Consider the following 12,188-nt stretch of genomic DNA (forward strand, 5'->3'; position numbering starts at 1 on the left):
TGGAACCAAACAGTTTTGTTATCCAAGCCATTTAAAATATTCCATTTCAGTTTAATACTCTTTTTAATCTTTTACTTAGACGTTACCCTCCCAAAATCTTCCGCTTTATTCTATTGGCTACCAACAATTGTCCATTTCATAACCCATACTCACAACTGTAAACGCTTAAACTAGGCTCTTGGATTTGTAAGTTGTTTTCTCTGCTAGTGGTGAAAAATCACGAAGTTAAAGTGACAATCCTGTTTAGTCAACAAAAAAGGTGTCACTGTCTATATGTTACAAGTGTCTCCAGCTTTTACTAAACACTGCATGTAGCCTACTATGAAAAGTTGACAACAATATCTGCTAAACTGCAGTAAGTATGAAAAATATGTGACAGTAATGGAATATTTCTTCCGTTCTACATTTATTTATTTGCATCAGACTCAAGATGGTCCGTATTACAACCAAGCATAAAAAGTAAAAAGAAAGCGGATACTCAACTCCGAAGAGCTGAGTCGTAATGTACCAAATACAAAGATTGATAGCATGCTGACATCTGGTTTGTGTAAAGGAGTAAACCTAGCTACCATAAATGGGCCTTTTAGTCACATGGTTACTTTTGATTTTGAATACCAACCGCAAAAAGGGGCATTTTTAAGGCGAGACGAGATAGCCTATACATGTATCTCTTTCCCCAGCCTCCCATCAGATTTTCTTCAAGCTATCAGATACTAATTTCTAGTTGCAGCAATGTTGTAGTAGTGATAACATTACTACTCAGTTGTAGTAATGATAAAACAAATACTAGGCTATATAATTAGTATCAGGTGTTAGCTTATTTGGTTTCATGATTTCTCAGTAATCCCAAGTAATCAACACTGCTGGGCAGAAAGCCCCAAAAAGAAATAATACAGAAAGCATCATCCGAATGTCTTTGCAAAGTAGTGTAGGAGTCAGTAGCGATGGCAGAAAAATGTCTAGGTGTGCTTATAGACCAATCCCTGTTATAAACCGAGTATGGAATGATTTTTGGAAGTCGGAACCTTTTAAGGGAGCGGGAACTTAAATGAAATAAAATTATTCTTGTGCTATTATAGTACGTTTACATCGAAACTATGTCGTTGAAGAATTTACTGGTATTTGTTCAATTTTCCTTTATCAAGAAGTGTTCTGCTTTTGTTGGACGTGTCTGGTTGTGCTGCTCTGAACGGCTCGGAGATCTCATTGGTACCGGCAGAGGTGGGCAATAGCGCGCTACTTTTGTAGCACCGCTACTTTTGTAGCGCCGCTACTTTTTTGGTGAAAGTAGCGGTAGTGGCGCTACTTTTTAGTTGGAGTAACGTCTGTAGTAGCGGCGCTACTTTTTTTTCCAAAGTAGCGGTAGCGGAAGATGCGCTACTTTTTGCCCACCTCTGGGTACCGGGCCCAAACATTCTCTTGATGAGCCTGGTTAAAATGTAGGTGGCTGTAATGCAATTATGAATTTTCAAATAAATGAAGGAAAACAGTTGCTAAGGCTACAGAATAGTTAAAGTTGTGTGTTTCTCTTTTTTACAGAGAAATTAATTTAACATTTTTAGGTCAAAGAAACATTGTTACTTGTTAATTCGTTATGTCACTTTACGAGAAGACATTTTTAGTCTTGCTCCCAACGCTGATGTTTGGCATGTTGCCATGCGTATTTAGCCAAAGTGAAATAATTTGCCCATGCGATGCTGATCGCAACGCTTTGGTTTCTCAATGGGGAAGTTGGACTTCAGCTCCAGTCTGCACTGGTGAATGTGGAAATAATGTGCTTGCAGGAATCAGCAACTGTCTTATCTACACCAACAACAGAACTGCTGTTGTACCCTATCCTTGTTTTAGGAGCCAAATAAATGGATGCGACCGTTGTGTCGGGCAATGGAGCGAATGGGGAAGCATTGAAGAGTGTGATGCAATTTGTGGGTTTGGAATGCAATTGGAATCCCGATCATGTTATCTGGTATGTTCCAAACCATTCTATGTCGGTCAAATGTTTTTGCACCAAAAAAGAAGTAGGCTTTGCAATTTGCATACTACCGCTATTGCCAAAAACAGTAACAACATTGTGTGGTCAAGCTTGTAGCCAAATTGTGTAGCCTTAGAAAAAGTTGCAAAACTGCTAGCTTCAATACATGTTATAAGCATCCAAACGCCCTACAAACTTACACCAAAGTTCAAACGTATATAAGCCAGTGTCGGATCTACAGTAGGTTGCAGATGAGTTGTTGAGGCAATCGCTCCTTTAAAATACAGAAAAGTAACTGTATTCGTAGTGTATTTTGCAAGGTCGGATTAATATAGACCTGCACATCATTGTGTTTTGTATACATCGCATCCCTAAGGCAGCTTTTTAAATCCGCCCCTAATGTACGCTAAATTATTGTGGAAATACACGTAAACGGATAGAATTGATAAAATTTACATGAAGATTCAACAAATGGATCACCTTTTCTGTCTTATGAAGGCTTGTTAATTGGTAGTTACGAATTAGATTAAGTAGGCGAAAAAATGAAGAAGATTGGCCTCGTGTTCACTGTTCATGTTCAAGCAAATTGTCAAATGTTTTGCTGAGTCATAGCTGCCCGCTTTCTTTGGTTTGTAGATTGGCAGGTGCCACTATCCGGCTATGCAGATGACATTCAAGTTTGAGTGTCATGCCCCCTGTAACGTGTCTTTTGTAATATGATTTAATTTTTATAATTGCAGCGAGATACTGTCGTCAGCATCCGATCTGACCGGTGTGCCGGTGACTTGGGAGTATTTTCTCAGTACAGAAACTCCAGTTGTTCTAGGCTTAACAACTGTGCAAATGAAGTTAAAAGGTTTGTTTTTAAAGCTAACTTGATTGTAGCAGATGAGCAAATTTAACAAAAATAGAGGAAACTTTTCTGAAAAAAATCACACGTAAAACAGGGTTCCCTTTTTGTTTATTTTTAGCCTAAAAATACCCACTTGCATCACATTTAACCCAAAAGGTTCTTTCAAGTAAATTTATGCTTATCCCAGAGACAAACCTTACGTCACTGGATAGGAGAATATAGTTTCATATAGGTGCAGTTCCTGGTGCAGTTAATGATATTTCCTGTGTTTATGGCTAATTTGTTATTAATTTTCGATCAAATAGTTCTATGAACTGGAAATGGACCGTTTCAACTGCCAAAAGGGTAGCCAATTGTCCGAGTTTAAAAATACTTAATTGATTGGTATAAGCAGGTAGTTGAGGATAAGTAGGATACTTAAACGAATGATTAACCTTTTCTGCCAACAAAATAATGATTTAATGATGAAATCTGACTAGTCAGCAGCATGTGACATAAATGAAAGCTATCATTCAGTGTACCGTTGTCGCTGAAACTTATTTAAAAGATTCACATGAAATGAAGAGCTTGCCATAAAGCCAGAATTTTGTAGAGTTTCCATTTGCGTTTTCTTAAACGATCTTTCTTTTTCGACAAACGCTGTGTTTGCTATTTTTACGATTTCTTAATCATTTCTATCGTGTTGTGGTTTTGTGACACTTTTTTGTCAGAAATAACTGTAAAGGACAAGGGGTGCTCCTCTTTATAAAAACAAACTTTTCTCACAAATTTTGTGAAGATTAAAGCATTTGCGACTTCATTGTGGCAAAAGATCAATAGATTCTGTTTGGTTTTGTCCAACTCTTGGTTACTCGGCTATTTTTGTGATTTATTTTATTGTTTTATATCAAAATACATTGCAGTTCAACTACTTCACCTCGGACTCGAACGGTAATTGTAAGTACAACCGCAACCCGTTCAACCCAATCAACAACAACCGAAATCCACTCAACAATACCTGCAAGAGCTTCAACAACAACTTCTCAAGTAGAGAAAGAAACGTTTTCTATGCCTTCTTTCAAGACCCCCAATGAAACTAGTAAGTAATTTTAAATATCAATAATTTCACTATTTAAATTTTGACTTTTTCTGCATGTTGTAAAATGTTATTGTACCTTCTAGGGAGTCAAAATGTAGCTTGTTGATTAGCTTTGTGAACACGATTATGCTACGAGTCACATCGCGTGTTTCTATTTTCTTTGCGTACAAAAACACTAATTAACTATTGCGTTGCAATTACGTTGTAAAAGTTTTTTTTGTCAAAAACGTTTACATATGGGAGGTAGTTTCCCCATGAAAGATGTGGGCATTGTAAAATAATGACGTAACAAGCTCAGCTCTCGGTACTGTGTATGTTGATCAGTACAATGACATGGTTTCTCTTTTGTTGATTTGCTAAAAATAAAAAATAAATAAAAAACAACTTTGTATGCCTCTTATGCTAATAAGCTGTACGCTTAACTACCAAACTATAATTGAGCGAAAGTTTTAACAGAATTATTGAACTGAAAACAGCAAATTTGCAAGCTTCTGTGGTTTTATTGTTGATCAGTAAAGCTTTAACCAGATGAAAAAACTGGTTTGGGGAACACCGGTTAGAAATTGTTGGAATACACCACACAAAAAAAATGTGAACATGTTTTTGCTTGCGTATGCATAATTGTATATGTTTGTAAGCGACATCAAAGAATTTACTGGTTGTCGTCGAAGGTTGCCTTATACAAGGTGCACAACTTCAAATGGTACAAGGAATACAACAAGATGTATTTCGTAGGCCCCATACAAACGTTGTCTCGTTTAAAGTGACTATCGGATAACAGATATTATTCAGATAGAAAAAAAAAATGAAACCCATTGTCCTAAAAGTGACCGCCGATAGAGCGTACAACACAAATTCGTTGCTTTATGCAAAAAATCAATCGGTACTTGTTTAAAATCGAATTAATAAGCCAAAGTTGTTATTACAGAATGTAATTGTAAAATATATTTGAATCATCTCATGGACCTCATCAAAAAAATTTTCTGGCCACCTGTGTCTCGAGGCCGTATGTTGTGCAGGCGTGGTTTAACATTTTCGTACGATTGCATCGTTTTACGTCTATGGCTTATCTGCTGTGCAAAAATACACAATAAAATAAAAAACATTACAAGTTAAAAAGAAGTTGTTTTTAGAAAATGCACCGGAAGACTCAAGTACATTTCTACCTCTTCCGTCAAATGACAATTCAAGCTCATCAACGTTAACTCCTGATCCTGTGCCGTCGACGCAAGAGTTTGACACCGTGATTCTTGCGGCAGTTCTGGGGTCTGTGGCTATTGTTTGCGTCACTATTGTTGCAGTTGCGTTTGTAATCGTCACATCTAAGAACAGCAAACATTTCAAGCGGTAAGTGATCGGTAATGCTATGAAGTATTCATTTTTGAGGCCAAGACAAATTTTAACAGTCATGACTCATGAGTTAAAATCGGCGCCAGGTTTACATTTATTTCAAGTAGGATCTTAGCTATCTCTAGACTATGGGCAAAACTTTTTTTCATTTTTGCCCCATCCTCATTACGAAAATCATTTTGATGACACTAAACGTGTATTTTTACTTAGTGCTTGTTACATTTTCTAAATTTTGCTGTTTCCCTTTCTATAAATCATTGACCCCCTGACATACCGGTCTGTTGACACCCCTGATTTCTACTGAAATTTACCTGATTTCTACTGAAATTTAATCTTAAACTTTCTCTTTTGCGGTCAAAGCTTGTGGTTTGAATTTTGTTGGATGTGCGAGTCATCACAAAACTGTAGTGATGACTCCGGTACTTGACCGATATTCAACTTAATAACATTTTCAAATAAAAATATAATATTGTAATTTAGTCATGCAATTAGACGACAAGCAATGGTTAATGCCACAGTGACGTGGTTGATTTCACGTGAAATGTCACATGATAAAAAGCGCAGTGTCACGCAAGGTTATGTTGAATGAACAACAGCGGTTAATATGAAGCGTGATGCTTTTTATTGTAGTTTGAACAAGCATAGCCTACAGGCTACCAAGCTATACAATTCGGAATAGGTCAACTCTAATACTCTGTTTTAAAGTTTGCAACGATATTTGGTCTGTCGTGTTGATGCAAATAAAACAGTTCAACTCGTCTGATAAACGAAAACATTGACAGAATCCTGCAAATCGGAGCTAAGAATATGGTTGTCATATAAATTGAAATCTTTTTCAGAACTGCAACCTACTCCACCAAAGGACATGGGGTGATAAACACTGTGTCCCGTGCTAGAGGGCAAGAGGTCAATTATGAACGCAGAGGTTCAGGAGAGTTACAAAACAAATCCTTCTCTATCCTCCCAGAAGTGCTTAAGCCAGCAGCCAACGGAATATACGAAACCTCTTTTGTAGAAGGTACACAGCTCAGGTTTTTATTTTCCATCTTTCGGAATTTTTTTTTGTAGCTATGATTGCTTCATTCCTTAAATGACCGTTTCTCTCTCAGGCAATTAAGTTTTTATTTATTAATAGTTTGATTTCGTTTGGTTTGCGTAAAAACAATTGGATTTCAATTTATCATATCTGACAGTTGACCAAATATGGTCGTGCACTCAATTCTGTGCCAGGAAGCATCTTTGGCATTTTGCAACCAAGCGTTCATTATTCAAATGGAAGATTAATTTTGCAAAATTTGAGTCGTTGTTTATTTTAAATCAGATTTAGGTTTCATAGTTTTATTTGATATTATTCTCCGAATAAGTTTCTTTCTTCCATGTTTCAGGTGGAACGACCCAGTCACCATCTACAACAATGGGGGCACAGTTGCAAAAAAGTTTTCCTGCTAAATTACAAGACTCCGTCTATTTGTCTGTAGAAGACAATTAGATCCGAGATGCAATATTTTTCAATTTCCTATTTTATTATTTCTTTTTTTCTGACACTGTTTAATTAGCAACCTACGACCTACGTGTGACATAGTTCGTAATTGCATTTACTAATTTATTTATTAAAGTTGCCAAACTGTTTAAAACTACCGTCTTAACTGCTTCAAATTATATAACGTTGTATCTCTCAGCAAAAGGGTTTGAAATTGCTGGAGTTTATACGCTTTGTGGCAGTATGACGTGACAATTTGTTGAACAATAACTCGTCAAAAAATACTTTTGTGTCACCAGTTGCAGAAGCAAAGTTGCATTAAACCGACTGCTCCGACGTTAAATCAACGTGCTTGAAAAATAAATATTACCTTCCAATGTCATTCTGATATCAATAAGGCATCAGTGTCACGTGACGCCCATTTAGGAATCTCTGCAAACATTAAAAAAGGGCTTCTGAAAATCTGAAAAGTTTTTTTTTGATATTGTTTTAACATGATGGTTACCGGTTGTTTCCATCGATGTTTTTGGTTTTGTTTATTGGATTTTCGTGCGTGATAGATTGGTAGCCTACATGGCCTACTGGTCCGTGACACCAGTCTGTAGTTGTTTTTCTTTTCACAATGGACAGCTCATGTACATGATATTGCCTGCATTACGTTTTAATGCTTGTAATCATCTTCCTACTCACAATAATCAGAAAATTTTAATCTTGTAAAGCCTAACCGTGATAAAAAAAGCTAGTTTTGACTTGCCACATAAATCGTTTAAATATAGGTACTTTAGTCATAAATTGTATCTGACAGCTAACTTCTTCGTTTGAGCTATTAGGGCCGATGGTCTATCCTTTTACCATCTCAGAATTACGATGTTCCCGGACAACCTTGGAAAGCTGCCAGAGAGTAGCCAGTCTTTTGTTTCATTATCCAAAACACTTCCGCTTGATTGAGTGGATTGAAGATGGTGCAATCGTTGATGATGTGGTCTGGGCTCTGTTCCTCAGTACCACATTCACAAAACAGTCAACTCTTCAACAGAAATTACTTGGCTTTCAACAAGTGAATCATATTTGATGCTTAATTTGTTGTTGTGAACTATTCAACTATTTATTTAAATTCTCATTTTTTTATGTTACTGTATACCTCTTATAGCTTTTATTTTGTATTGTTTTGTAGGCTACTGCAAGTACTGCAGTACATGTCATTGTAGTATTTTGTCGTAACTGAGTGTTTGCATTTTTATATTTAAATTTTAAACTAAAGTCTTCCTTCTTGTGGTATTGCCAGTACCTGAAGGTTTGCAAATCATCCGAGATCCGAGTACTTTTGTTATTTTGAAACATTTTGATGAATTCAATTGCTTTTGCAAACTTTGAAGGCACCGTTGATTGATCGATTGAATTCTTTGTTATGTACCATGTTTTGAAAACGTTGCTTTGAAACATTGAAACGTAATTTTGTTTCTTTTTATAAATATTTGAAAAACGTTGAATCATTTTACATTTCCTTAACATGTACTGCTTTTTTACTTAGCTTTCTATCTTCACGGAACTAAGTCATGACGTACTGTACATGTACCTTGTCAGCCGCGGCTATATTTACACTTTCAATCTCTTCGAAGAAGAAATGCTAATTTATAAAAGTATTCAATGCTAAAAGATACCAACTCCAAATAACGTTCACCGTAAATTACTTTAGATTACACCCGGCTAAGGTGAATGTCGAAAAACAAGCTACTACACGGTGTTGGCCCCACTGGTCACCTTCCTTATTATTAACCAACGTCTCGAGCAACAACAGGGTTATTTTTCAAGGTTCAAAAGTTACTTGGCTGAATCTCACATTATCGAAATCACGCCACCGTTTTATAAATGCTTGACGACGGCTAAATGTAGAGCCGAAAACGTTCGCATTTTTGCTTTTTGTGTGTAACGGCAAATAGGCAAAGGGTAGAAAGAAAACAGACTAGATGAATAAAAATATGACTGTAATTTGGATGATTGATTTTGAATTTTCATCCTCGGATTGACAAAGCCTTTGATAGCTTATTCCTGGTAATTTCGCATACTTGTAGAGTCTTTTGACGTAGGGCCGGTTATCAAGATTGGCAAAGTGAGAACTTTCGATTTTTGATGAAGTGTTGTTGCCGTGAAAGTATTGCATCCACTATGTGCCGCTGAATTGAAAGCAGTCCTGAAATGCGTTTCCAAGCGCACACCCCAAGAGCCGAAGCAGCGGCGCTGGTGAGTCGGGAGCTTAAGCAATAACCACTGAGCTAACTGGGCGGACGTAGATACAAGTACAAACATAACTGAGTGTCACGATTTCTTTCTATCTCTTACCAAGAAAAAGACTTGGAAAGATTCAATGACGTAGTTTAATGGGTTATAACCGAAAAGCAGTCAATTAAATTCACGGATAGTTCTACTGGTGAGATGATATATAAAAACGCTTGAAGGACTCCAACGAATGGTTCACCACTTCCAACAATTAATCAAAGTAACAGTAAACGGCAATAGATTCCAATGCTTGCGACTATTGATCAAGTTTAACGTAATCCACTCGCAGCTTCTCATACGATTCTAATTTCAATCAGAAATTATATTAGCATCAACTTGCTTTACTCGTATGCAATACTTCAACTTTTGATCAACAATAATCTTTGCTTCTATTACCAACTGCTACTATTACAGCAATGATCTCTCATAACCAACTCATCATAATACAACTCCCACAATAATAATCAACACAATAATAATTACGCAAATTTCACCACTATTTATAAAAGGTTTGTTCGGTCTAGTAACATCGAGAAGGTTACGTAATGTTGCATCACACGAACTGATCGTTCGGTCACGTAGCCTTGAGCGGCATAAACAAGCAAGTTTAAAGAAGACTCTAGAACTGCACGTAGCAATCGAAAGACCTAGAATACACGTTACATAATACAGATTTCTCATACAAAGGTTACTTCAGGTCATAACCGATAATAACACATCGCACCAGAATTCCATAATGAAAACAGCACATTTTGTCAAGACGCAAAGCAGCCCGACGCGAGGCCTTGCACATTGATTGTGACACTGAGGTTAAGTCCACTTAGTTGTTGCCAACAACCATCAAAAATATATTGTTTTCTTTCTCATCCAGTGAATTAGGTTACTGAGATTATTGGTTGTTTTATAAAAGTCTGTATGATGATGCGTCAAATTCTTGATGCTCATTATCTGCAGTAGAACAAGGGTGGGAAAAGTCTTTTACAAGTTTGACATGCGGGCTTGATTGGCGTCAAGGGCTGTACAGTGTACACTGTACAGTGTACATTTGCTGCTAATATCTCCAAGCCGTGGATGTCTGCTTATGTTGATTGAAATATGTTTAGAATTGTTTGGCAGGTCGTGTCGATCAGTGAACGGAATTGAATTAGGCTTACGGACCGTAGTTTACCTATCTCTAATCTTACAAAAACACCAGTTGAGCAACGGTAACCGCTGGTTATCACATTCATACCACCAGCAAAGCATTAATTGAGAGTAAAATAACCGTTAGTGTAGATTTAAAAAGTAGGGAAAGCTAGCTGAGTTAGATTGCAAAATGCATATTATTATTATTTATTTGCGTCAGACAAAGCTGTCCATATCCAAAACAAAACAACGAAATAATACACAAACTGCAAATGCACAAAGGTCACAGAGAGCCACTTTGAATGGCGTCAGTTTAAAAGCTCTCTAAATATAGGCTATCTACTGTTATAAATTTACATGCAGTAGGCTACAATGACGTGGGAAGAATTGAAAGTATCCAGAACGATAAACACAATCAGATGACATCAAGTCTGATATAAAGCGCTTTGAAGAACGAATGCAACGGTTGATAACCAAAAACATGTTTTTCCTCAATGAAGCATCAAACGTTGTATTTGCATTAAGCCTAATAATTTCATAATTAAAGAAATGTAGAAACTAGAAAGTCATTTTACAAAAGTGCTTAGGTATTTTCTAACTTTGCAGAACTTTGTTTCTTGCTATCAGTAATACATACGTAACATATCTGCGTCATACAATACTGAATTTCCTGATTTAGAAGTATGAGTAAAACGCATGAAAAGTTTAAAGGGAATATTTCTCCAAACGAAATCGTGCCATTGCTAATCTTGTTTTCACAAATACATCAATTTAATTCAAAGCTACTGTACAAGATCACGAGAAAAAACAACGTAAAAACAATAGATTTTGCTGGCCAGGAAAATTATAGACAACTTCGGATGGTAAAAGGATAGTTCCTTATTTGTAGGCGTGCATAATTTCATAATTATCTCGCAGGTAAAAGACTCACCTAATACAACTAGTAGCCTATAAACTTCAAAGTAGGTAGGCCATACATTTACAGTCACAAAGCTTTATATTTGCAAACACTAAATCAAATATAGGTGCAAACAAAAATTTAGCCCAACTAGCAATTCCAATTACTGTTGATCATGCAAATGGTATAGGTTTGCGTATCTTGAAAATGAGACCCAAGAATTGGCTGCATAGCATAGCATAGACACTTAGACATGACAATGACCTGTAAGACACCGCCAACCATTGCAATCAGAACATATCCTGTGACTACCGTCCAATTGTGAAAACTCTAGCATTCGGCCAGAGAGTTGATCCTACTTTAAACTTTGTTTGGTAATTATGACAGGAGTGGGAATCGAACCCACGTCATCGAAATGTATTTCCTAGCCTTAACTCACTAGATTACGCGGACTACGGCGGATCATTCACTGATTTTACTTTCTATCACAAATAGCCTAATTGCGTTTTTTCTCTATCTTATCTGTAACTTTCTAATTGGTTCAATGATTCATTTGTCTCACCAAATTTTTTTTATATTTAATTGCTTTCCTAGCAGAGTGGTGAGTGCCATGGTGCGGCACTCCACAGGGCTCCGGTTCGGCAACGTCCAAGAGTATGCGGTTGTATCTTTGACAGAGAACTTGATGGCATGCCTGAAGGAGGAAATGAAGATTGGATCCCTTGCCTTCCTGTTCACTTTTTGTAAATGTTCAACCACCGGGCGTAAACCTGGATACGATAAAAAAGAAAGACCATAAAACAGGACACTTTCTAGCACGGCCGACCTGAAGTGGTAGTTAACTCTCTGCCCCAACGGCAACGACCTACAATGACGACATCAATCCAACATATTACCCTTTGATTATTTTATTGATTCATTTCCTGTTTTCCAAAAAAATTGATATCAGGGTTTAAAAGTGTTGCTTGACTTTGCTCCCAGCTACCAAGACCCTTTTCATATCGATTATTATCTTGATACCACTTCGCTGAAACATAAGTGACTTATGGTTCAGAAATACAGGATGGCGTGGAACATTGACATCAGGTAGCTCATTAGCGACAGTTAGCGAAAAGTGTTATTGCATGGACAATAGAACCTTAAAAATGGGCTGAA

General features: G+C 36.8%; 1 protein-coding gene across 1 annotated transcript; it reads left to right on the plus strand.

Annotated features, from left to right (window-relative positions):
• Positions 1-1,097: 1,097 nt before the first annotated feature.
• On the plus strand, positions 1,098-8,264 carry LOC145766145 (uncharacterized). The gene is made up of 7 exons (XM_082577802.1): positions 1,098-1,221; positions 1,785-1,966; positions 2,713-2,828; positions 3,728-3,903; positions 5,037-5,250; positions 6,093-6,271; positions 6,639-8,264. Exons 1-7 carry the CDS (start codon positions 1,098-1,100, stop codon positions 6,740-6,742), a joined length of 1,095 nt encoding a protein of 364 aa, XP_082433928.1. The 3' UTR covers positions 6,743-8,264.
• Positions 8,265-12,188: the final 3,924 nt, after the last annotated feature.

The sequence above is a fragment of the Aplidium turbinatum genome, chromosome 3 (genome assembly GCF_918807975.1).
Source record: "Aplidium turbinatum chromosome 3, kaAplTurb1.1, whole genome shotgun sequence".
Lineage (NCBI taxonomy): Eukaryota > Metazoa > Chordata > Ascidiacea > Aplousobranchia > Polyclinidae > Aplidium > Aplidium turbinatum.